Source organism: Aedes albopictus, chromosome 2 (assembly GCF_035046485.1).
Source record: "Aedes albopictus strain Foshan chromosome 2, AalbF5, whole genome shotgun sequence".
In the NCBI taxonomy this organism is placed as follows: domain Eukaryota; kingdom Metazoa; phylum Arthropoda; class Insecta; order Diptera; family Culicidae; genus Aedes; species Aedes albopictus.
Window position 1 is genome coordinate 353,827,958 of NC_085137.1, and position 24,351 is coordinate 353,852,308.

At 40.2% G+C, this 24,351-nt stretch overlaps 2 protein-coding genes across 3 annotated transcripts in view; one reads left to right on the forward strand and one right to left on the reverse strand.

Annotated features, from left to right (window-relative positions):
- Window positions 1-24,351, reverse strand: part of LOC109416657 (uncharacterized) — a 325,658-nt gene that overhangs the window by 239,307 nt on the left and 62,000 nt on the right. The gene's annotated exons all lie outside the window — the stretch shown is intronic.
- LOC109407398 (uncharacterized) lies at window positions 188-23,182 on the forward strand. Of its 2 annotated transcripts, none has more exons than XM_029852559.2 (4): window positions 188-494; window positions 13,809-13,968; window positions 22,685-22,892; window positions 22,958-23,182. In XM_029852559.2, the coding sequence occupies exons 1-4, from the start codon at window positions 428-430 to the stop codon at window positions 23,096-23,098; spliced, it is 576 nt and encodes a 191-aa protein (XP_029708419.2). In that variant the 5' UTR covers window positions 188-427; the 3' UTR covers window positions 23,099-23,182. The 2 variants fall into 2 exon arrangements, with proteins under 2 accessions (XP_029708419.2, XP_029708418.2); XM_029852558.2 differs by having other exon boundaries at window positions 194-500.

The window sequence follows — 24,351 nt, forward strand, 5'->3', positions numbered from 1 at the left end:
TCTGCGGCGAACATAGACGTGTTTATTTTTACTATTAAATCTAAAACGTCTAAAAATCTAAACGTCAGGGGAGTATCAGACGAAACCTGAGTCAGCTCTGGTTTTCGCTTCAGTTCCTGTGAGCTTTTCTATCAATTTACATATGATGTTATTTAGTTTGCCGGTTTTGCTTTTGTCGTATGGTTCATCGGGATGCTGCGAAGATTATAAAGACAAACATTAATAAAACTGATCGCAAGTAAGAAAAAAAAAACAGGAATTCAGGTTTTTACGGAAGAAGCGATAATACAATGGGATGGCAAAATGATACTTTAGTTTAGTTTTGTCTGTGACCGCGATCGGACGGAATTGTCAGAGAGAGAAAGCAAGACTTGAAGTGTGACCTTTGAGATATTACCGTTGAGATTTCTCAGTTTTAAGTCTAAAAATGAAACAGTTCATTTGTGTATTAGTAGTTGTCGGTTTACTAGCAGTTGGTAGTGCTCATAGTTCAGGTAAAGGTGAGTGAATGAATTTATGATAATAATTATTTAAATGGGGTTTCACCAATATACCGTATCTAGGACTTTATGTGGGTTATCAATTTGAAATTTGGCTTCAAAATTGCAGAAAAACCACGCCACGCCGAGTAAATATTATCCTGCGTTAAAAACGTGATCACGAAAGCAATCTTTGAGGATTTCAATTTCAATTTCACGCAGATAATCTTGACTTACGTAGTTGTTTACGCTGTTTAGTAAATCCCTCCATTATGCAATCTTGAATGGATTAAAATGGTGTGAGAGTGTTATTCCAATTTAAAAGAGTGAAAAGCAATAAAATATGTTCAAGAGATTCCGACAGTAAAAGTCTATACTAGGCCGATTATGCTTTCTCGAAGACAAATCAAAATGAAAGCTAGTAACGCTTATAATAGTGAATGTATTTTTGACATGTTTATGTATTTTTACTAATACGCTTGTGGGATGACTGTGATTGGCGTTTCTGGTGGCAAAAAGCGTTAACAACTAAAGCTAGGAAAATAACGATTTCCATTCTTCTGTGAGAACTGCATTTTGGACACCAAATATATGTTTTGGAGTCCAAAGCATAGAGAACAGACATCCAAGCCTATAGAAAATTTTCTCGAATGCTGTGTAAGGATTCAATTTTTTTTAGCGTTGACAACACTAGCGTCACCTATGCGGCAAATTGCCACAGTGAGTGGTCAGTACGCATATCTAGATAAGTTTTATATTCACCACCGACATCAGCGTGGGAACTTTGTGACAGCAGCGCCATCACGAAGTTGCCACTTGTGTTGCCATTTGAAATGACCGTTAAATTCCTTACACAGCTTTGGAACTGGACTTGGATGTCTGTTCTCTGTGTCCAAAGTAAGCACGTTTCATCACCGTCGATATAAAGTCAGGATGGCGGGCGCGGAGATTCCTTCTTGGAGCCCTTTGCCATCATGTACTTTGTCTTCGACACATTAATGACTAATCCGACTCGCCTGGCTTCACTCTTTTGTACGTTTCCGCCATCGTCCCAAATTTAAGAGCTATAATATCAATATCATCAGCGAAACCAAGCAGCTGGACGGACTTCGTGAAAATCATCCCACTCGTGTTTATCCCCGCTCTCTTAATTACACCTTCTAACGCAATGTTGAGGCACGGTAAAGGCTGGGTATGCTGCGCAATTCAGATCCCATTGTGATCCACTAGCTTCTGCCCAGCAACTCCTATCCCTACCTCCACGCGGTGCCGGCCGGAAACTATGAGCAACCTTAGGGAAGATCGGGTAACCAACCCCGGTGGGACCTTTGGTCGTAGGCTGACAGGGAAGGGGGGGGTTTGCTTCGGCAAACCTGAGCGTCTGTTCTCCAGGAGGAGCGGCTCACAACAGCGTCTGATTTCCATGTTAGGGGCGGCTCATCCACGTCCGAGTGCCAGGGAAGGACTCTAAGCTCAACTGTGCACTATGGTCCTCCGGAAAGTAGGGGGTTGGTGTCAGGCCCTACGAGCCAGCCGTAAAAAACCATTGTAACGGAAAATCAGCAACAGAATAATACGAACCGAGACCAACGGCAACGACCCCAGCGAACAAAAAGGACTTGCGATTGGAAACTCGGTACGTGGAACTGCCGATCTCTCAACTTCATTGGGAGCACCCGCATACTCGCCGATCTACTGAAGGACCGCGGGTTCGGCATCGTAGCGCTGCAGGAGGTGTGGTGGACAGGATCCATGGTGCGAACGTTTAGAGGTAATCATACCATCTACCAGAGCTGCGGCAACACACGCGAGCTGGGAACAGCTTTCATCGTGATGGGTGATATGCAGAGGCGCGTGATCGGTTGGTGGCCGATCGACGAAAGAATGTGCAGGTTGAGGATCAAGGGCCGATTCTTCAACTTCAGCATAATAAACGTGCACAGCCCACACTCCGGAAGTACTGATGATGACAAGGACGCATTTTACGCGCAGCTCGAACGCGAGTACGATCGCTGCCCAAGCCACGACGTCAAGATCATCATAGGAGATTTGAACGCTCAGGTAGGCCAGGAGGAGGAATTCAGACCGACGATTGGTAAGTTCAGCGCCCACCAGCAGACGAACGAAAACGGCCTACGACTCATTGATTTCGCCGCCTCCAAAAATATGGCCATACGTAGCACCTTTTTCCAACACAGCCTCCCTTATCGTTACACCTGGAGATCACCACAGCAGACGGAATCTCAAATCGACCACGTTCTGATTGACGGACGGCACTTCTCCGACATTATCGACGTCAGGACCTATCGTGGCGCCAACATCGACTCCGACCACTATCTGGTGATGGTCAAACTGCGCCCTAAACTCTCCGTCATCAACAATGTACGGTACCGGCGACCGCCACGGTACAACCTAGAGCGACTGAAGCAACCGGATGTCGCCTCAGCATACGCGCAGAATCTCGAAGCCGCGTTGCCAGACGAGGGCGAGCTCGATGAGGCCCCTCTAGAGGACTGCTGGAGTACAGTGAAAGCAGCCATCAACGACGCAGCCGAGAGCACCATCGGGTACGTGGAACGGAATCGACGTAACGAATGGTTCGACGAAGAGTGCAGAACGGTTTTGGAGGAGAAGAACGCAGCGAGGGCGGTAATGCTGCAGCAAGGGACTCGACAGAACGTGGAACGTTACAAACAGAAGCGGAAACAGCAGACCCGCCTCTTTCGGGAGAAAAAGCGCCGCCTGGAAGAAGCGGAGTGTGAAGAAATGGAACTGCTGTGCCGTTCCCAAGAAACACGGAAGTTCTATCAGAAGCTCAACGCATCCCGCAACGGCTTCGTGCCGCGAGCCGAAATATGCAGGGATAAAGACGGAGGCCTCTTGACGGACGGACGTGAGGTGATCGAAAGGTGGAAGCAGCACTTCGATCAGCACCTGAACGGCGTGGAGAACGTAGGCACGGGAGCCCACGGCAACGGAAGGAACGACGACGCCAGTGCAGCGGAGGACGGAAATGAACCAACTCCCACGCTGAGGGAAGTTAAGGATGCCATTCACCAGCTCAAAACCAACAAAGCAGCTGGTAAGGATGGTATCGCAACTGAACTCTGTAGTAAACTCTACTTTTTTTCCGTCTGAATTCTAAATCTATTAATTTTTTCACACGCGCCCATTTAGGTTTTTCATTTCGTCCGAATCAAAATTAAAAGAATTTCTCACACGCGTCCGTCCATCGCAAAAATCACCAACAGAATGAGAAAACAGCCAAACTTGTTTTCATTCAAGCCTGACTCAAAATCTATTGCCGTTCCATTCTCACATACGCTTCTATCATCTCACCAACACTCTATCTCATTTCTCCCATTCACTCTCTGTTTCCATTCAAACCCTGCACGGACATTCTGCCCATCATGAGCTTGGCAGTCAGTCAACCCATCTCTTTTTTTCTGTCTTCTATCGTGTTATTCTCTTTCATTCATTGTGCGTCTATCCGTAGCAAAACAAGCGCACGCATACATCACCATCTAATCATCAAAATCATCAATGCCGGGCAGCCGTTCTAGTACTGCTTAAAAGCACGCTCAATATTTTCCAATCAATTACTCAGAATCAAACCTTATTCACTACATTCGTTCCCTTCTCTACTCTCACTCGATGTAAGCAATGTATTCTTATTTTTTTTTTATTATTAGTCAAAATAGTTCCGAATAAAACAATAAAAATATTTTATCTATTTTTGTTTTCAAGGTTTTCGTATGCTCGTTGGCAAATCAAAGGATCCTTCTTTTACTGTTTTCATTGAAGTTTATAATTTATCTAAAATAAAATGCAGCTAATTTTAAAACCGCTTGAAGCTATTCCAAATCCTATAAAAAATATATTAAACTTCATTCAAATCTATAACAAATCTAACCCATTTTATTTTAAAACATAGACTAACACTAGTTCAAATCCAGACTAAATCCATTACAAATAAAAATAATGCAAATTTAATCAAACTTTATTTTGATCTTAAAACAATCCTCCTTGAAAACAAATTCATCAAACAAAAAAATCCAACAAATCTATTCTAAACCAATCTAATCCAAATCCATACCCAGTTTAAATCCAACCTAATCCAATCCTAATTCCATCTAATTCCATTCCAAATCCAATCCCAATCTTATCCAAAGCCAATCCAAATTTAATGCAAATCCAATCCTAATCAAATCCGATCCAAATCCAATCCAAATCCAATCCAAATCCAATCCAAATCCAATCCAATTCCATTCCAAATCCAATCCAAATCCAATCCAAATCGTATCCAAATCCAATCCAAATCCAATCCAAATCCAATCCAAATCCAATCCAAATCCAATCCAAATCCAATACAAATCCAATCCAAATCCAATCCAAATCCAATCCAATTCCATTCCAATCCAAATCCAATGCAAATCAAATCCAAATCCAATCCAAATCCATTCAAAATCCAATCCAAATCCAATCTAAATCCTTTTCTATCCCAAACCAAAACCAATTCATTCCAAAACCAATCCAAATTTAATATAATCCTAATCCAATCTCAATCCAATCTAAATCCAAATCAAACCAAATCCAATTCAATTCCAAATCTATTCCAATTCCAAATCCTATCCAAATCCAATGCAAATCCAATGCAATCCATTCCAAATCAAATCCAATCCAATCACAATTCTAATCCATATCCCATTTAAATTCAAATCCAATCTTAATCCAATTCAAATCCAATCCAACCCAAATCCAATTTAAATCCAATTCCAAATCCATTCCAATTCCAAATCCAATCCAAAGCAAATCCAACCCGAATACAATCATAATCAATTTCAAACCCATTTCTAATTGAATCCAAATTAAATCCAATCCAATTATTATCCGATCCAAATCCAATTCAAATCCAGTCCAAAACTAATCCAGATCCAAATCCAATCCAAATCCATACTCAACCCAATCCAAATCAAATCCAATCCAATTCATATACAATCCAGCTCATTCCAAATCCAATCCAAAAAAGATCCAAATCAAATAAAATCGAAATCCAATCCCAATCCATTTCAAATCCAATCCAAATCCATTCCAAATGCAAATTAAATCCAATCCAAATTAAATCCAATTCAAATCTAATCCAATCATTATCTAATCCAAATCCAATCCAAAACTAACCCAGATGCAATTCCAATTTAAATCCATTCGAAATCCAAATCAAATCCAATCCAATTCAAATGCAATGCATATACAATCCAGATTCATTCCAAATCCCAAATCCATTCCAAATCTAATGCAAATCCAAGCTAATCTAAATCCAACCCCTATCCTATCCAAATCCAATCCAAATTCAATCCAAATCCAATCCAAATCCAATCCAAATCCAATCCAAATCTAATCCAAATCCAATCCAAATCCAATCCAAATCCAATCCAAATCCAATCCAAATCCAATCCAAATCCAATCCAAATCCAATCCAAATCCAATCCAAATCCAATCCAAACCCAATCCAAATCCAATCCAAATCCAATCCAAATCCAATCCAAATCCAATCCAAATCCAATCCAAATCCAATCCAAATCCAATCCAAATCCAATCCAAATCCAATCCAAATCCAATCCAAATCCAATCCAAATCCAATCCAAATCCAATCCAAATCCAATCCAAATCCAATCCAAATCCAATCCAAATCCAATCCAATCCAAATCCAATGCAAATCCAATCCAAATACAATCCAAATCCATTCCAAATCCAATCCAAATCCAATCTAAGTCCTTTTCAAACCCAAACCAAAACCAATCCAAATCTAATATAATCCTAATCCAATCTCAATCCAATCTAAATCCAAATCAAACTAAATCCAATTCAATTCCAAATCCATTCCAATTCCAAATTCTATCCAAATCCAATGCAAATCCAATGCAATCCATTCCAAATCAAATCCAATCCAATCACAATTCTAATCCATATCCCATTTAAATTCAAATCCAATCTTAATCCAATTCAAATCCTATCCAACCCAAATCCAATCTAAATCCAATTCAATTCCAAATCCATTCCAATTCCAAATCCAATCCAAAACAAATCCAACCCGAATACAATCATAATCAAATTCAAACCCATTTCTAATTGAATCCAAAATTAATCCAATCCAATTATTATCCGATCCAAATCCAATTCAAATCCAGTCCAAAACTAACCCAGATCCAAATCCAATCCAAATCCATACTCAACTCAATCCAATTCAAATCCAATCCAATTCATATACAATCCAGCTCAATCCAAATCCAATCCAAACAAGATCCAAATCAAATAAAATCGAAATCCAATCCAAAGCCAATCCAAATCCAATCCCAATCCATTTCAAATCCAATCCAAATCCCTTCCAAATGCAAATTAAATCCAATCCAAATTAAATCCAATTCAAATCTAATCCAATCATTATCTAATCCAAATCCAATCCAAAACTAACCCAGATCCAATTTCAATTCAAATCCATTCGAAATCCAAATCAAATCCAATCCAATTCAAATGCAATGCATATACAATCCAGATTCATTCCAAATCCCAAATCCATTCCAAATCTAATGCAAATCCAAGCTAATCTAAATCCAACCCCTATCCTATCCAAATCCAATCCAAATCCAATCCAAATTCAATCCAAATCCAATCCAAATCCAATACAAATACAATCCAAATCCAATCCAAATCCAATCCAAATCCAATCCAAATCCAATCCAAATCCAATCCAAATCCAATCCAAATCCAATCCAAATCCAAATCCAATCCAAATCCAATCCAAATCCAATCCAAATCCAATCCAAATCCAATCCAAATCCAATCCAAATCCAATCCAAATCCAATCCAAATCCAATCCAAATCCAATCCAATACAAACCCAATCCTATCCAAATCCAATCCAAATCCAATTCAAATTTAATACAAACCCAATCCAATCCAAATCCAATCCAATCCAAATTCAATCAAATCCATTTCAAATCCATTCCAAATCCAAATTAAATCTAATCCAAATTATATTTAATCCAAATTAAATCCAATCAAAATCTAATCCAAATCTAATCCAATCCAAATCCATTCCAAAACTAACCCAGATCAAAATCCAATCCAAATCCAATTAAATTCAATTTAAATCAATTTCAAATCCAGTCCCAATTTAATCCAATCCTAATCCAATCCAAATTATATTTAATCCTAATTAAATCCAATGAAATCTAATCAAAATCTAATCAAATCATTATCCAATCCAAACCAAATCCAAAACTAACCCAGATCCAAATCCAATTCAAATCCATTCAAATCCATTAGAAATCCAATTCAGATCCAATTTATTTCAAATCCAATTTAAATCCAATCCAATCCATATACAATCCTATTTTATTTTAAATCTAATCCAATCAAGATCCAAATCAAATACAATCCAAATCTAATTCAAATCCAATCCAATCAAGATCAAATTCAAATCCAATCCAAATCAAATGCAAATCCAATCTTATCTAGTTCAAATCCAATCCAAATCCTATTCAATCCATATCCAAACCAATTCCATTCCAAATCCATTCCAATTCCTTTCCAAATATTGCAAACCCAATCCAAATTCAATTTAAAGCAAAACCAAATCCAATCCATTTCAAAACCAATCCAAATTCAATCCAAATTCAATTCAATTTAAAGAAACTCCAATTCGAATCCAAATCAAATTCAATCAAGTCCAATGCAGCTACAATACCAAAACCCAATCCAACACAACTTAATTTCAAAATTCGAATTCAAACTACAATCCAAATCCAACTTCACTTCAAATTTTATCCAAATGCAATTCAGATGCAGTTCTAAACTTATTATTGTTCGTAATCATTGATGATAATCCGTTTGTTATTCTGCGTTCATCAAAGCACACGTTTTCCTCCTCTTTTTTTTACTATGAAAATAAATCTAATTCTTATTAAGTTCATATGCAACAACTTATCACACAGTAAATTGAATGTGGCCAGCTTTCAATTATCTGCGTCTAATGCGTCAATGATTTCCATAACCAAACAAAAAAAAACATTTTGTTTCACGAAAGATTTTAATTTTTTTTTGTAGTGTCAATTTATCTCTTCATGAAAATTACCCTGCAGATACCCACACGTTCTGCATATATGGCGAGGTACCCACGCGTCCTGCCTTTTATTTTGTTCATCATTGCAGATACCCACTCGTTCTGCATTAATTCATAGCCGTCACAACTTTTTTTTTCTCATGCTGGAGCAGATACCGTTGTTCTGCTCTCAGTGCAAGGAACCCAGTCGTCCTGCAGAAATACGAACACCATTTTCTTTATTCTCATGCTGGAGCAGATACCCAGTCGTTCTGCTCCAGTGCTAGGAACCCAGTCGTCCTGCATATTTTTGAGTTCTATTCTTGTTCTTCTTCTCCAAAACTAATCTCGTCAAGCACCATTTCAATCCCACACTTCCATACCCCATTATAAAATTAACCTTAAAATCATCACTCTTCAATGCTTTTGAAAATTCAATCAAATCCCTACCGAGCCGCGCCATGTAGTAAACTCTACTTTTTTTCCGTCTGAATTCTAAATCTATTAATTTTTTCACACGCGCCCATTTAGGTTTTTCATTTCGTCCGAATCAAAATTAAAAGAATTTCTCACACGCGTCCGTCCATCGCAAAAATCACCAACAGAATGAGAAAACAGCCAAACTTGTTTTCATTCAAGCCTGACTCAAAATCTATTGCCGTTCCATTCTCACATACGCTTCTATCATCTCACCAACACTCTATCTCATTTCTCCCATTCACTCTCTGTTTCCATTCAAACCCTGCACGGACATTCTGCCCATCATGAGCTTGGCAGTCAGTCAACCCATCTCTTTTTTTCTGTCTTCTATCGTGTTATTCTCTTTCATTCATTGTGCGTCTATCCGTAGCAAAACAAGCGCACGCATACATCACCATCTAATCATCAAAATCATCAATGCCGGGCAGCCGTTCTAGTACTGCTTAAAAGCACGCTCAATATTTTCCAATCAATTACTCAGAATCAAACCTTATTCACTACAAACTCATCAAGATGGGCCCCGAAAAGTTGGCCACCTGTCTGCATCGGCTGATAGTCAGGATCTGGGAAACCGAACAGCTACCGGAGGAGTGGAAGGAAGGGGTAATCTGCCCCATTCACAAGAAAGGCGACCATTTGGAATGTGAGAACTTCAGGGCGATCACTATTTTGAATGCTGCCTACAAAGTGCTATCCCAGATCATCTTCCGTCGTCTGTCACCTAAAACAAATGAGTTCGGGGGAAGTTATCAAGCCGGCTTCATCGACGGCCGGTCGACAACGGACCAGATCTTTACCGTACGGCAAATCCTCCAGAAATGCCGTGAATACCAGGTCCCAACGCACCACCTGTTCATCGACTTCAAAGCGGCATACGATAGTATCGACCGCGCAGAGCTATGGAGAATCATGGACGAAAACGGCTTTCCTGGGAAGGTGACTAGACTGATTAAAGCAACGATGGACGGTGTGCAGAACTGCGTAAGGGTTTCGGGTGAACTATCCAGTTCATTCGTATCTCGCCGGGGACTGCGACAAGGTGACGGACTCTCATGTCTACTCTTCAACATCGCGCTGGAAGGTGTGATGCGACGAGCCGGGCTCAACAGCCGGGGAACGATTTTCACAAAATCCGGTCAATTTGTGTGCTTTGCGGACGACATGGACATTATCGCTAGAACATTTGGAACGGTGGCAGAACTGTACACCCGCCTGAAACGCGAAGCAGCAAAGGTCGGACTGGTGGTGAATGCCTCAAAAACAGAGTACATGCTGGTAGGCGGAACCGAAAACGACCGGATCCGTCTGGGTAGTAATGTTACGATAGACGGGGATACTTTCGAGGTGGTGGAGGAATTCGTCTACCTCGGATCCTTACTGACGGCTGACAACAACGTGAGCCGAGAAATTCGGAGGCGCATCATCAGCGGAAGTCGGGCCTACTACGGGCTCCAGAAGAAACTGCGGTCGAAAAAGATTCACCCACGCACCAAATGCACCATGTACAAAACGCTGATAAGACCGGTGATCCTCTACGGGCACGAGACATGGACCATGCTCGAGGAGGACCTGCAAGCACTCGGAGTTTTCGAGCGACGCGTGCTAAGAACGATCTTCGGCGGTGTGCAGGAGAACGGTGTGTGGCGGAGAAGAATGAACCACGAGCTCGCTGCACTTTACGGCGAACCCAGCATCCAGAAGGTGGCTAAAGCCGGAAGGATACGTTGGGCAGGGCATGTTGCAAGAATGCCGGACAACAACCCTGCAAAGCTGGTGTTTGCAACGGATCCGGTTGGCACAAGAAGGCGTGGAGCGCAGAGAGCACGATGGGCGGACCAGGTGGAGCGTGACTTGGCGAGCATTGGGCGCGACCGAGGATGGAGAGCGGCAGCCACAAACCGAGTATTGTGGCGTACTATTGTTGATTATGTCTTGTCTTAATGATGTTGAACAAATAAATGTATGTATGTAACGCAATGTTGAACAGCACCCACGAAAGAGCATCACCTTGCCGTAACCCTCTGCGAGATTCGAAGGGACTCGAGATTGTCCCTGATACTCGAACTACGCACATCACTCGATCCATCGTCGGCTTGATCAATCGTATTAGTTTATCCGGGAATCCGTATTCGGGCATAATCTGGTATAGCTGTTCTCGATCGAATGTATCATACGCCGATTTGAAATCGATGAACAAGTGATGTGTAGCCACGTTGTATTCGCGGCATTTCTGCAACACCTGGTGGATGGCGAACATCTGGTCCGTTGTAGCGCGTTCACCCATGAATCCTGTCTGATATTGCCCCACGAATTCTCTTGCAATCGACGATAGACAGTGGCATAAAATTTGAGAGAGGCAGCGCTCAGTAGTGTGATCACGCGATAGTTCCCGCAATCCAACTTGTTGCCCTTTTTGTAGATGGGACACACGATACCTTCCATCCACTCCTCCGGTAATACTTCCTCCTCCCAAATTTGGGTATTGACCCAGTGTAGTGCACTCACCAGTGCTTCTCCACCGTGTTTTTGTAACTCGCTTGGTAGTTGATCTGCTCCTGCGGCTTTGTTGTTTTTCAGCCGGCCAACCTCCTCCTCAATCTCTTGGAGGTCAGGGGCCGGAAGTCTTTCGTCCTGTGCACATACTCCTAGATCTGTTACCACGTCACCTTCGGTACTTGCAACGTCGCCATTGAGGTGCTCATCGTAATGCTGCCGCCGCGTCTCGACCACCTCACTCTCGCTCGTGAGAATATCCGGCATATGTCGGCTTGTGTTACAAAGCCTCTGCACGAGCGGTTCAGCTTCTCATAGAACTTTCGTGTGTCTTTAGCGCGGTACAGCTCTTCCATCGCTTCGCGATCTCGTTCTACCTGCAGGCGCTTCTTTATCCGGAAGACTGAGTTCTGCCTGTTCCGCGCCTTTCTGTAACGTGCCTCATTCGCTCTCGTACGGTGTTGCAGCATTCTCGCGCATGCTGCATTCTTCTCGATTCTGCCACAGTAGTTTGAAAATTATTATAATTTCGCAAAAAAAAAAAAATCAACAAACTTTCTACCTTTGAACATATTTTAGTAGAGTCAAATTATAATCAAAAGTTCATATAATTGATAAATATTCAAATTATCATATAATCCACTCGCAATGAACCTAAAGAACATACAAATGATGGGCCGTATGATTTCAAAACCTACCATCACCACCATCAGGAGACGCTAGAGGACATACAAATGTTTAGTTTCGTTTATCTCAGGATCCTTTTAAATTTGAAAGATGGTTGCTTCGACAAAGATGTTCGGTAGATTAAGAACTTTCAGTTTAATTTCCATTTCAAAAGCATGCTAATTTTAATCTTTTTGAGCCAAACTACCCATCAACTGTAAGTCATTGACCAGCCTAACAACTTTGCTAAAGACACCAACTCTCCAAGTAACCAAGACCCTGAGATATACGAGGTGGTAATTGTATCAGCGTTTTGTCTCTGATATTTCAGCAATTTTCGGTTAGATTTGAGTTGCATTTAATTAAGATTCAAACAATTTAATAAGATTGCAGAACGTTTACAATTGACAATATTTTCGAAATTTGTATGGAGCGTTGATTTTGACTAAACACCACCTTACCCATCCCACCATTGCCCATTCTCTAAGATCGTGATTAATTTACATATGCTTTCTATGGATGGGTAAAAGATTTTTTGGACATAGGTACTGGCAACTCGCTATGCTTATTTAGTGTAGACGAAACCGGTTCATATTCGACACGGTTATTGAGATCGGATTTTCCCAATGTCTCTCTAATGTTGAACTTACGATCAACCATTAGACTGGTCGAAAATTGAGCAGTGCGTTCTACATTCATCGATTTTTTTTTTCCAAATATCTTATGAATTTTGGTCATACCTTAAAAGTATTAATGTCATTAGAATACCTTATGAAAATTGATCATGGAATTAGTCGAAACAAATTTCGTGAGAAAAACTTATATAAAGAGCCAAAAAGTCTTACAATGATACAGACGCTTGAGGATAATGTGATGCTAAATCTATTTAGAATTAAGTTGCTAGTAGATTTTTGGTCATGATTTTGCTCTTATCGTTATGAGTTATTTGAACGCCGTTAGTTACTTTTGGTCTAATCCTCATGCAAATCTTATGTTTATTTAGCGGTTAGTGAACGATTTTTCATTCAACAATGCTAATTTGGGAATTTTTAACCGACACAAATTGAAGCGATTTAGAACATTTTACAAGTAGCTCCTGCATTTTTCCTATTGTTTATTTTTTTCAGCATGAAGATACACACTGTTTTAATAACCAAGATTTACAAACATTGGAACAGCCTAAAATCACATGCAAGCGTTTAACATTTAATCAAACATTCGTATATGCATTGGAGGGCGGTTTTGCCCGGATTTCGTTTTTCGGCGCAAAGTATCGGGCGTGCGTGTTTGTCGTCAACGCGTTTTGCTGTTCGAAACTGGTTTTAGATAATAACTGTGGAGATTGCAACGACGCGACGACAACAATACTAAACGCAACGTTTTCCCAAGCTTTTTGGCTCTTCGAAGGAACATAAAACAAAAATTTGGTAAAAAATCGATAACTGGCTGTTTCTATCGGCGAAAGAGCTGGGCTGCGCTTTTATGACCGTTATAAAACGATATTTGCATATCTGCACAATTAAGAACTCATGAAACGATCTAGTGGTTTGAATAGAAATGATTTTTTTTGTTCACTAAATTCAATTACAGATGCTGCAGCGAAGGGCAACGGGAATGCTGGGGCGTACGAGGAAATCCGAGTGGAATCGTCACTTAACGTGCGCAAGACCAATCAGGCTGTGCGGAGGCACGTGAGAAGCGTTGTGGATATTCTGGTACCGGACCACGCACGGGTGAAGCGACAGTTTGGGTAAGTGTGTATCATATACAGTTTCGGATAACTATTCCCAAACATGCTGGACAAGTTTAGATAAACATTCTCAGTTGACTGATCTTATTTATTCTACAATTTTACACACCAGGGTGTGATGACGTCACGTTTTCGATTCCCGCATCTTGTATCAATGTTTAGGGAACTCAAATGCATTGCCAATGGGGGAACCCAATTGATTTTGGCTGCAAACAATTCTATTGGGTGGGAATAGGGATGTCATATACGTGATTTTACACCATACATTTTGATTCGCCTCCGCTATCCTCATTAAATCACTCTCGTCCTGGTCAGCCTACTTTGCCCACTGAGCTCCTCGTCGTCATACTTCTTTTAGATTTTTCATAAATACAATCTTTGCAGGGTTGCTATCTGGCATTCTTGCAGTATGTTCTGCTCATCGTATCTTTCCGGGTTTGACAACCTTCTGGAAGAAGAAGATGACGATGCTGGGTTCACCACACACCGTTGCAAGCAACCACTATTTAGAAATCTTTGCCTGCGCGTGTATAAAGCACGACAACTGCAAAGCAGATGATCCGTATTACAGAAACGACAGATATCACTCTGAATCTGGCACATACTTTTCAAGTGATACCTGTTCGGGCAGTGCCCAGTTACTAGGCCAGTGTATGTACATAGAGCTCTCTTGTTGAGCTCTAAGAGCATTTTGGTTTTATAAACATTTGGTGTTATGCATCGTTTTGACTGATTGCAATTTTCGACATCTACTTAATTGGATATCACCCTCTGCTCAGCCCAGCATTTTAGGTCCATTTTTATTGTACAGCTTGGTATACCGCAAAATGGTTCTGGGCCAGCAAACTGTAAATTGGAACCACTTTTAGCAAGCTCTCTGTGCATGCAGTCGGGCCATGCCGTATACCGCCTTCTTTTGTTAAAGCCTACGCAGCATCGTTGGCCTTATCGTCTGTCATGTTCAGAAAGGTTTTTATTCTCCATATACCTGAAAGCTCGCGTCCATTATACCGATTTTCAACTCCGGAAATTTTGAACTGTATGGCCAAAGTTTTAGTAGATCTATTACATGACTTGGCGTACTCAGTACTTCAACCTATGACATCAAAATTCCAGTATGGTTTTACTAGCAGCGTTGAGAAGCGTCAACAATTTCACTTCTCCAGCAGGCCTTCGATAAAATTTCTCACGATCTTGCTGTCGCAAAGCTAAGCTGACTTGGGCTTCAATCGATCGTCATCTGGATTAATTTGTATCTGCCCTTCAGGAAGGTCTTCGTCAAAATCCGTGCTAAATAGATTCGATGTCTTTATATTTCTTCTGGTGTACCACAAGGTAGCCTCTTGGGACGTTTTAATTAATTTTCATTAAATTTACAAACTATGTGTTCCTGCGAGCTGATGTATGCAAATGTTTTTAAAATTAAAGAGTTGAGCACTATGTGAAATTGATCAAAATAATAGCAGTGTAAATAAACTGAAATGTAGCTTTACCTTGAAGAAACAAGAAATATTTTTGCTCGCTATTCGATCAGTTTCCTCCTTGGTTACAAGTTAATGTATAAGGATAAAAATTTTAAAAATGTTTGCTAAATAAAAAAAAATGAAAACAAACACTGCTATTATTTTGATCAATTTCACATAGTGTTCAACTTTTTGGTACCTTAATTGGTGTCCCTTGCGGGGATTGCTCCAGGATGTCTATCTGGGTATTCCTCCCAGAAATTCCTTCTGAAGATCCTTCTTCTCCTTTCTTCTTCTTCTTCATCTTTACGGCTCTACGTACCAACCGGAACTTGGCCTGCCTCTTCAAGTGTTATTCGAGAAATTTAACAGTTTAAGGCTTTTTTGGCTGTCATTGCCAGAATGTTTACACTACAATCTTTTTACAAGACTTTTTTAAGTGAAATAAATTCCACGCGATTTTTCTTCACGATTTTCTTGAAATTACACGATGTGCTGAATTCTTCTCTTCTGGTCGCTATTTCTTTCCGACGGGGCTTAAATTTCTACCGGGGATCTCTCTTGTTATCCTTAGTTTTCTTTAGTAATTCCTACTAGAGATTCTACCTTGTATTCCTCCAGATTTCTCAATGGATTTCTTCTGAGAAATTGCCACGAAATAATTCAGAAGCTCCTTTAGGTGAATTAGTCTTTCAGAAATAAGTTTCTCTAGGAAAGAGGAGTCTAGGATTTTGGAAAACAATCTGGGGATTTTTCCAGCAACTTCTAAAGGGTTCCCAGAAGAAACTAAGGATTCTCGAAAAAAATCCTAAAAAAAATCCCATCAGTTCTGAAAGTATCCTTCGAGGAACAATTGAATGATTTCTTGAAAGAACTTATACAGGATTCCTAGAAGGAATTTCTCAAGAATTCCCACAAGGAACTTCTGGAGGATTTTCAGGAATAAATCCTCCGAGATTTCTATACAGAACATCAGAAGGACTCCCTGAAGAAACTTCTGGAGGATTTCAGGAAAGAATTCCTGGAAGATTACTAGACCAAATTTCTGGGAGATTCTCAGTAAACGCAGTACGAAATCGGGGAGAATTATTATTATTACATTATCTTTATTTACGAGATTTTCAACCCAAGGCTGATTCATCTAGCAGTCATGAGGAAATAACAAAGATGAAAGATGGAATCCTCTTGGAAAAACTCTTTGAAGGAATCTCTTTAATTCCTAATAAAAGTTCCAGTAGGTGCAGGTGTTTCTACTACGCATAAATACCAAAACAAAGACGTGTAGGAATCCTTTATAGAAATTTTTGGATGGAGGACATTCCAGGGAAAAATATTATAAGAAACTCTTTAAAGAATCAAAGAAAAAACTTCTAATGAAATTTCAGAAAAAATGTTGAACGAATCCCAGAAAGAAATTCTGGAGGAACTCCAGAAAGAACCTTTGGAGAAATACCAGAAAAATTTTCTGGAGGAATTTCAGAAAGTAATCTTAAAAGAATTGCCGTATGAAATTCTAAAGAAATGAAGAAACTCCTATACAGGTCGGACTCGATTATCCGGAGCTGGGATATGATGTTTTTCAAACACATATCTGGGGAACGGAATGCTCTAAGAAGCTGAAATATGGACATTTTGTCAAGGTGACATTGATAAGTAACACAGCGCAACATTTTTTTGTCTCAAGAGCAAACTTATGTGCCTCTGACAGATTTTGGGCCGCTGAATCCGAATCTGGGCTCTACTTGAGCTATACCTCAATTTATAGGGCAAAATATGCGATTTTGGGCTTTTTTGACTGCCAGCCATTAAGCATGGAAATATTTTTTTTTTCAACTAACCAAAAGGTAAATTGGTCAATTGACATTTAAATTAACGACTCATGCAAAATGTTCCGTTTTACCAAATTGAATTTGATAGTTTTACGCGATTTATGTTAGGTACGATATTTCCCATACAAGTCACCCTCCAAAAGTTGCATGCTAGTTTACATACTGACTTAAAATGCTTAAATCTATCAAAATTGATTTGGTAAAACGAAATACTTTGCATGGATCATTAATTTAGATGTTAATTGACCAATTTATGCTTTGATTGCCTAAAAATATATTCCCATGCTTAATAATGGCTTGCGGTCAAAAAAGCCCAAAATCGCATATTTTGCCCTATTAATTGAGGTATTGCTTAAAATTGTGACATGCTGGAGCAAATCTGTGGCTGGATTCGGATTCAGCGGCCCAAAATCTGTCAGAGACACATAAGTTTGCTCTTGAGACAGACCAAAAGTTATTTTTTGTTACGCTGTGAATCAGTCAATATTTCAGCTTCTTTCAGCATACCGTTTGCAAGTTTTTTTTGGAAAGCGCCAAAACACGACTCCGGATAATCGAATCCGGCCTGTATTTCAAAACTAAAATCCTGGTGAATCTCCAGAGCAACTCTTGGATGAATTTCAACAGGATATCTAGGTTAACTCCCAGAATGATTTTCTTAGCCCACGTTGTGAATTAGGGCCATTCTAGACCCAAACCGAACAAAACTTCTGCGAGCTGTTCCCAACATAATCCATAAGGAAGGTTAATAAATTCCAGTTCCTGGTAAAATATTTGTAGGGATCCCCAAAGAAACTCCAGGGGAAATTTACGTTCCTGGAGATTAACCCTCGAGCAGCCGCGTCTTCGACCACCCTAAGCAGCACCACACTCACACTGTGGATCACAAGCGTACATTTTCCATGATGCATGTTTTCAGTACACGACGCGACCGCTCCCGAGTTAATCATTCGTGGAAGTATGCCATATTTTAAAACGTTGATCCGGGTACTGGAACTGTAATATGTGCCATTCTTGCGTTCGACGAAAATAGATTTCCAAAAATGTGGTCACAAATGTGGTGAAAACCTCTTGCCAGCGTCACGGTCAAAAAAATGTTATTTGAACTGTGCAACATTAAAAAAAAAACAATTAAATTTTATACTAAACTGCATATTTTTACTTTTGGAATGTGTTCTAAACTTCCAATTTATATTAAAACTAGCTGTACCCGGCAAACTATGTCTTGCCTACTGCGTTTTTTGACGTTTCAAGTTTCTATCCAAGACCAAGTCCCCGGTCACAAAGTGTATGGAAGATCAGTTTTCAAAAACTCTCATTTTTTTCATTTTTTTGCCTCATAAAGCTTCCTTGGGTGAAAACTAACGGAACAAAACAAAGAGGATCAAAATCGAACCTTCCGTTCGCAAGTTATGCGCGGTCCCACGTATGCCACTGCATTTTTATATATATAAATGATGCAAAATATTTTGTTAAATAAATTTATTCCGTTTTTATCACTATTCCGTTTTTGTCAACTGAAAATGGCAGACCGTGTTGATAAAAACGGAACATACCTGAGGCATGTTTCACTTTTTTGTGAGAGAAAAAAAGTTGCCTATCCCAAACATTTTGGCCACCCCCTGTACTTCATCTACATTCTTAAGCAGGAACCGATAAGATTTGAATACTAATTGGCGGAGATGCACCTGCCCCTGGCTCAAAATTTCTATAATAAAGATAATAGTAATACTCATTGGACTATGTGATGCTTTCTCTATCAAGGATCTAGAAATATTGCGGTAAAATGATTTCGACCGCCGCAGTCGTTCCGCAAACGTCAGAGGTGCTCGGTTCACGCTCACTCACTCACTTGGTTGCCATAAAATTCAAAAATAATGGAAATTGTCCATTTATGGTTTATGTAATCACAATTGGTGCCACAATATGTACTATATTTTTAAACTATATTAGGTGTAGTTTCAGCACTTTTGTATGCAGCTGAACTCCATTAAACATAATTAAAATTTCAACAATTTATTTTTATTGATAGGTTGTGTGCATACTTTTTAAAGTGTGTAGCAGTTTGACGTTTGCGGAATAGGCCACTGCAATGCTTTTAATTTGTATGGGATTCTGACGTTTCTTGGCCTTGTTGTTTACAAAATTTCTGTAAGGGTGAAAGAGAAGGAGAGAATTTCATGCAGTGCCCTATAGGTCTTCTTCGTCTTCTTTACTCTGCCAGCTTGGATGATTTATCTTGATAAGCAATAACTCGCAATTGCATACTGAAGTGTAATGAACTTGATTCCAAGACCATTACCTAGGCCAATTCAATGGTTGGCTTCTTACGCCGTAATACTGCTGATTTCGACGACGTCTACGCCTGGGAACTGGTATTCACAGCATTTCTGGAGGATTTACTCTTTGATAAAGATCAGGTCCGTTGTCGACCTGCCGTCGATGAAGCCGGCTAGATTACTTTCCGTAATTTAATCCGCTTTAGGTAAAATACGACGGCAGCTGTTGATATTAGGTTCCTATATATCAAACTTCCCTCAGCTTGGAACTTGGCTCATGCTTGTCCTCTACTGCACTGACAGTCATCCGCTGTTCAGATGCTCACAAAAATGCTACTTACCCCGTTCAAGTGCATCACGTCTGTCCATAAAAGGCTCTTGTGCTCATCCCTGCATATTTCGGTTCGTGACACGAAGCCGTAACAAGATGCGTTGCGCTTCTTGTAGAAGTTCCGTATCATGAGACCGACATTGCAGTCCCATTTCCTCGCACTTCGCTTCATCGTTTTTCTTTCTTCCGAAAGAGGTAGACAATAGAGTGGGTCAAAATGGGGAAAAATGAAAAAAAAAAAAATGAATGGTATCCTATCAGATCAAAGTTTTTTTGATCCCATTTCAGGACCCAAATAAATGTGCAAAATTTGGACACGATCGGTTACGTCTACGTTTTGCGCATCGCGTTTGAAGTTTGTATGGGGTTTTACATGGGAAAACACACTTTTTTGCATTTCTCTCATAACGAGCTCGAATTTTTCTAAAACCATGTAACCGATAAAGTGAAAACATAGCCAAGGGTGTCCTGAAAAAGTTTGTCGAAGACCGCGAAGTGATCTGATGCTTATGAAAAAAGTTATAGCGTTGGCATTGCTTGGCGAAACAGCATGCTTTTGTTGCTATTGTTATTCCTTTATATGTTAAAACATAAACACATGCATACGGTTCGTTGGTTATAACTTTTTTCAAAAGCATCGGATAGCTTTGCGGTCTTCAACAAAGATTTCCAGAACATCCTAGGCTATCATTTTATAGTACCGGTTAAAAAGTTTCAGACAAACTTTTTGAACTTGTGGCTAAAATACAAAAAAGTATGTTTTCCCATACCAAATCCCATACAAACTTCAATTGCAATGCGCAAAGTGTAGACACAACCGATCGTGCTCAAATTTTGCACAGATACTCAGGACCCGAAACGCAACCAAAAAAGCTTTGATCTAAGAAAACGATTCCGATGACCCACACTATAGACAAGTTGCTGCCTTCATTTGTATAGTATAGTTCCACGTTCTGCCGAGTTTCAAGCTGCAGCATTACCGCCCGCGCTATGTTCTTCTCCTTCAAAATTGCTCTGCACTCTTCGTTGAACCACCCGTTCTGGTGTATCCATTCCATGAACTCGATGATGCTCTCGGCTGCGTCGTATATGGTTGCTTTTACTGTGTTTCAACAGTCCTGTAGAGGGGAACATCGAGCTCGTCCTCGTAAGGGAGGCTGTGCTGGAAAAAATTGCTACGAAAGGCCATGTTTTTTGAAGTGGTGAAACCGGTATGGAACGTCCATAGATTACATCACGCAAAAATTGCCCATTTTCAACCCCTCCTCCCCCTATGTCATACTTCTTGTATGAGACCTTTGAATTTTTTGAAGCGGGATTTCAAGACGTTTGTCCTTAAGCTTTAATTGAAATGTGATATCATCATGACGATGGGATCTAACGACATTAACTTTAACATTAACAATTTGATATCCCATCACAGCGTTAATTTAAATAGTGGCTTATCCTAATCTTAATATTAGCTCTTCTCCGAAACATCATTAAACGGTTAAAGAATACATAAAAAACTTTTTTTTAGACTTCGATAACCACACCGATAGCTTGCATTATGATATATTATTCTCGTTCGCAAATAAATCATTCAACCCGATTGCATGTCCGAGACAAGCATGTTATCAGTGTTCAACTTCATTCTCGTATCGAGAAGCTGATTGTGTCTTGAATTGCAACGGTTTCTATCTTGATCGAAACACGCGTAGCCGGCTCCCAGAGTGGCAGAGCTTCGTTAGCATTCCGGTGGTCATGTGATTAAGACTGCTCAAATTCGAAGCAGCACCGGGTACGTTTTTACGGCAGGTTTGACCCTGAAACTTTGAAGATCGTCTAAATTTACTTGCTTGGATTCACGTAGGCACAGGCACGATTAATCCAATCGGCAGCCCCGATAAGACGGGAGATTATCGATCTCATGTCTCCAATTTCTTTGCACCATCTTGAAACACGAGGCTTCTCCTCAACACCCATCAGCATGATTGGGCGAACGCGAGCAGAATGTGGGATGCTTTCCGGTGGTCAAATTAAAATTGCAGCGACCATCCACCCCTAATGGAGACATATGACCATTTTATAGACGTCGGGGTGCCTTGTGGAGCGTCTGCAAGCTGCCAATTCAAAAAAAAAAAAAACGATTAAACTGGCTATATTTGCCACCTGGTTGAAATCGATTGGAGAGTGGATACTGCAAAACATGGTTGATAAAGTTGATTTGTATAGGTCAACTAAATGAACAAAAGCTATGAATTTCTAAAGAAACACTATTTTTCTAAATGTTTTTAAATAAAAATAAATAATGTTTTAGGTATTAACATAGGGTGACAAAGGGTATTATCGGCAGGTTTGTTCTCTTCGTCATGGGGGGGTTTTTGTGGACCGAATCGCCTGAAATTTGGGCATATAACTCAGCTTGGTTGGGAAGGATTTGAGGCCAACTCTGAGACCTACAGGTTTCAAAAAAACCCCCATGACGAAGAGAACAAAACTGCCGAAAATACGTAAGTTCCCCTATATAGTTTAAGAAAATTAATTTAATCGTCTTTATTTTAATATATTGGTAGTAGTAATTGACATATACCTTTTATTTACAAGGAATTGTTCGTTCTTGACTGCTAGCGTATCGTGTGTTATTCTCCTTTACACATTTGTGGAATCCTATTTTCTTATACGCTTTATTTTTTGAAACTATTGATACATCATAAGACCACCAACAATATCAATCACCTCCAATTACGTCGTCCATTATTAGACGTGTACACCCTTCACCTAACCAAACTTGACAATTTTTACAATATGCTGCATCACTTTGTTCATTTTTAGCGCGTTTCCCAATGGCGGCTTCGGATCATCCAGCGCCCAGGCCAACGCAAACGCCTTCAACCAACAGTTTGGTCCAAACGGATTTGGAGCCAGCGCTGCCAACGCCGGAGCGCAATCTTTCTTCAGCCAGGGTCCAGGAGGTGGCTTCGGAGCCTCTGCTGCCAATTCGGCATCCCAAGGGTTCCAGGCAGGTCCGGGCGGTATTACGGTATGGCAATATAAAAAAAAAAACATAATTTCCCACCCTTACTAACACATCATCCCATTTTGCAGGGCTCAGCTGGACAATCGGGAAGTCAGACGTATCATCTGCCTGGGAACCGAGACGTGAGCTTGGCATACACCGGCGGATTCTCCGTGGCGGACGGTAAACCGTCTGTATCGCAAGGAAACTCGATCAGTTTCTCCGGATAATCTACGTTTGACAACGGGAACGCCGAGCGAATTTCAATCACCGAAGAACGTGTGTCAAAATATATATGTCGAAAGTAAAACTCAGCGGAAGGCTTGTCGATTATTTAGTGCAAGAACTCCTCCATGTGGTTTCGGTCCATTTGGGTCTGGATTTTCGTACATCGTTTAGCATTTGATATATGCAGGAATGCTAGCAAAAAAAAAATTGCACCTCCTTCTGTGGCTACTGAATGGTTTCTGATTGAATTTGATAGGATCTAGCTTCTGGCGTGATTATTATTCACAAGGTGCTACCAAAGTCGTACTTCTTCAGCAGCCGTGATAATTTGAATAATCGGATGATTTTGTCTTTTTTCCATTTTCGTTAGCTTTGCAAATTTTTATTACTAATTGAACCGCTCGAAGCTGGCGGAAGCGCTAAGCCCCATTGCATATCAGGAGATGGACTTTTTCAGCGAAGTCTCAGACGTTAAGCTATGAAGCACAAAACGTGGCACGTGTTTTGTTGAAACTGCTGTAGAAAATGTGAATGCCAGTATACGGAGAAAATACAGATTGCATAACTTTTTGCTAGTCTACTCTACTTATTTGAAGAAAAAATCTGTCGATTGTGGTTTATCCCAAGATATTATGTAGGCTAGCAGATGGCCCTATTTTAGTAGGAATTTGATGACCGATGACAATCAAGAGGTATTCAACTCGTTTCACTATTTCACGAGATTGAAGTCCGATAGGAAGGTATGATCTTCGGCAAAGTTGTTCAGGACTACGAGATCTTCTTGGTCATGGAGAGCATAGTTCCGAATTTCACCACAACGTGGCATTGTCCTGAACAACTTTGCCGAAGATCGTACACAGCAAAAAAAAATCTTTTGATATCACATCATTTTCGTTGCACATCATTCACGTCGTAAGAGTGATGTACGAATTACATCCTTCCCACGCAGCAAATTAGCCGCCGCAGTTTGACAGTGGGTCTAGCAATCGCTAGAACCGAATCGATAGATGAATCATATATAAGTAAAATATTGACATGGATTCGTACACTGATCCGTTGATTGTGAGGCTCGTCCCTTACCTCTAGGCTATTTCACCGAGTTAGAAGGTAGGTGATAAATATGATACTGCTTCTAGGTTTCTGCTGAAACGGGTTTGTTGACACTTTCCGGTGCCAACCAGAGTGTATGTACATGGTGAGTGTGATAATTGTTAGAAAACGATGAAACTGAATGAAATTATGTTCAAAAATGAAA

Coding starts and splice junctions, on each gene's coding strand:
- LOC109407398 (XM_029852558.2), top strand. CDS start 428: ATGAAACAGTTCATTTGTGTATTAGTAGTTGTCGGTTTACTAGCAGTT. Junction 13,969..22,684: donor CGGGTGAAGCGACAGTTTGG/GTAAGTGTGTAT, acceptor GTTCATTTTTAG/CGCGTTTCCCAATGGCGGCT. Junction 22,893..22,957: donor CAGGTCCGGGCGGTATTACG/GTATGGCAATAT, acceptor CCCATTTTGCAG/GGCTCAGCTGGACAATCGGG.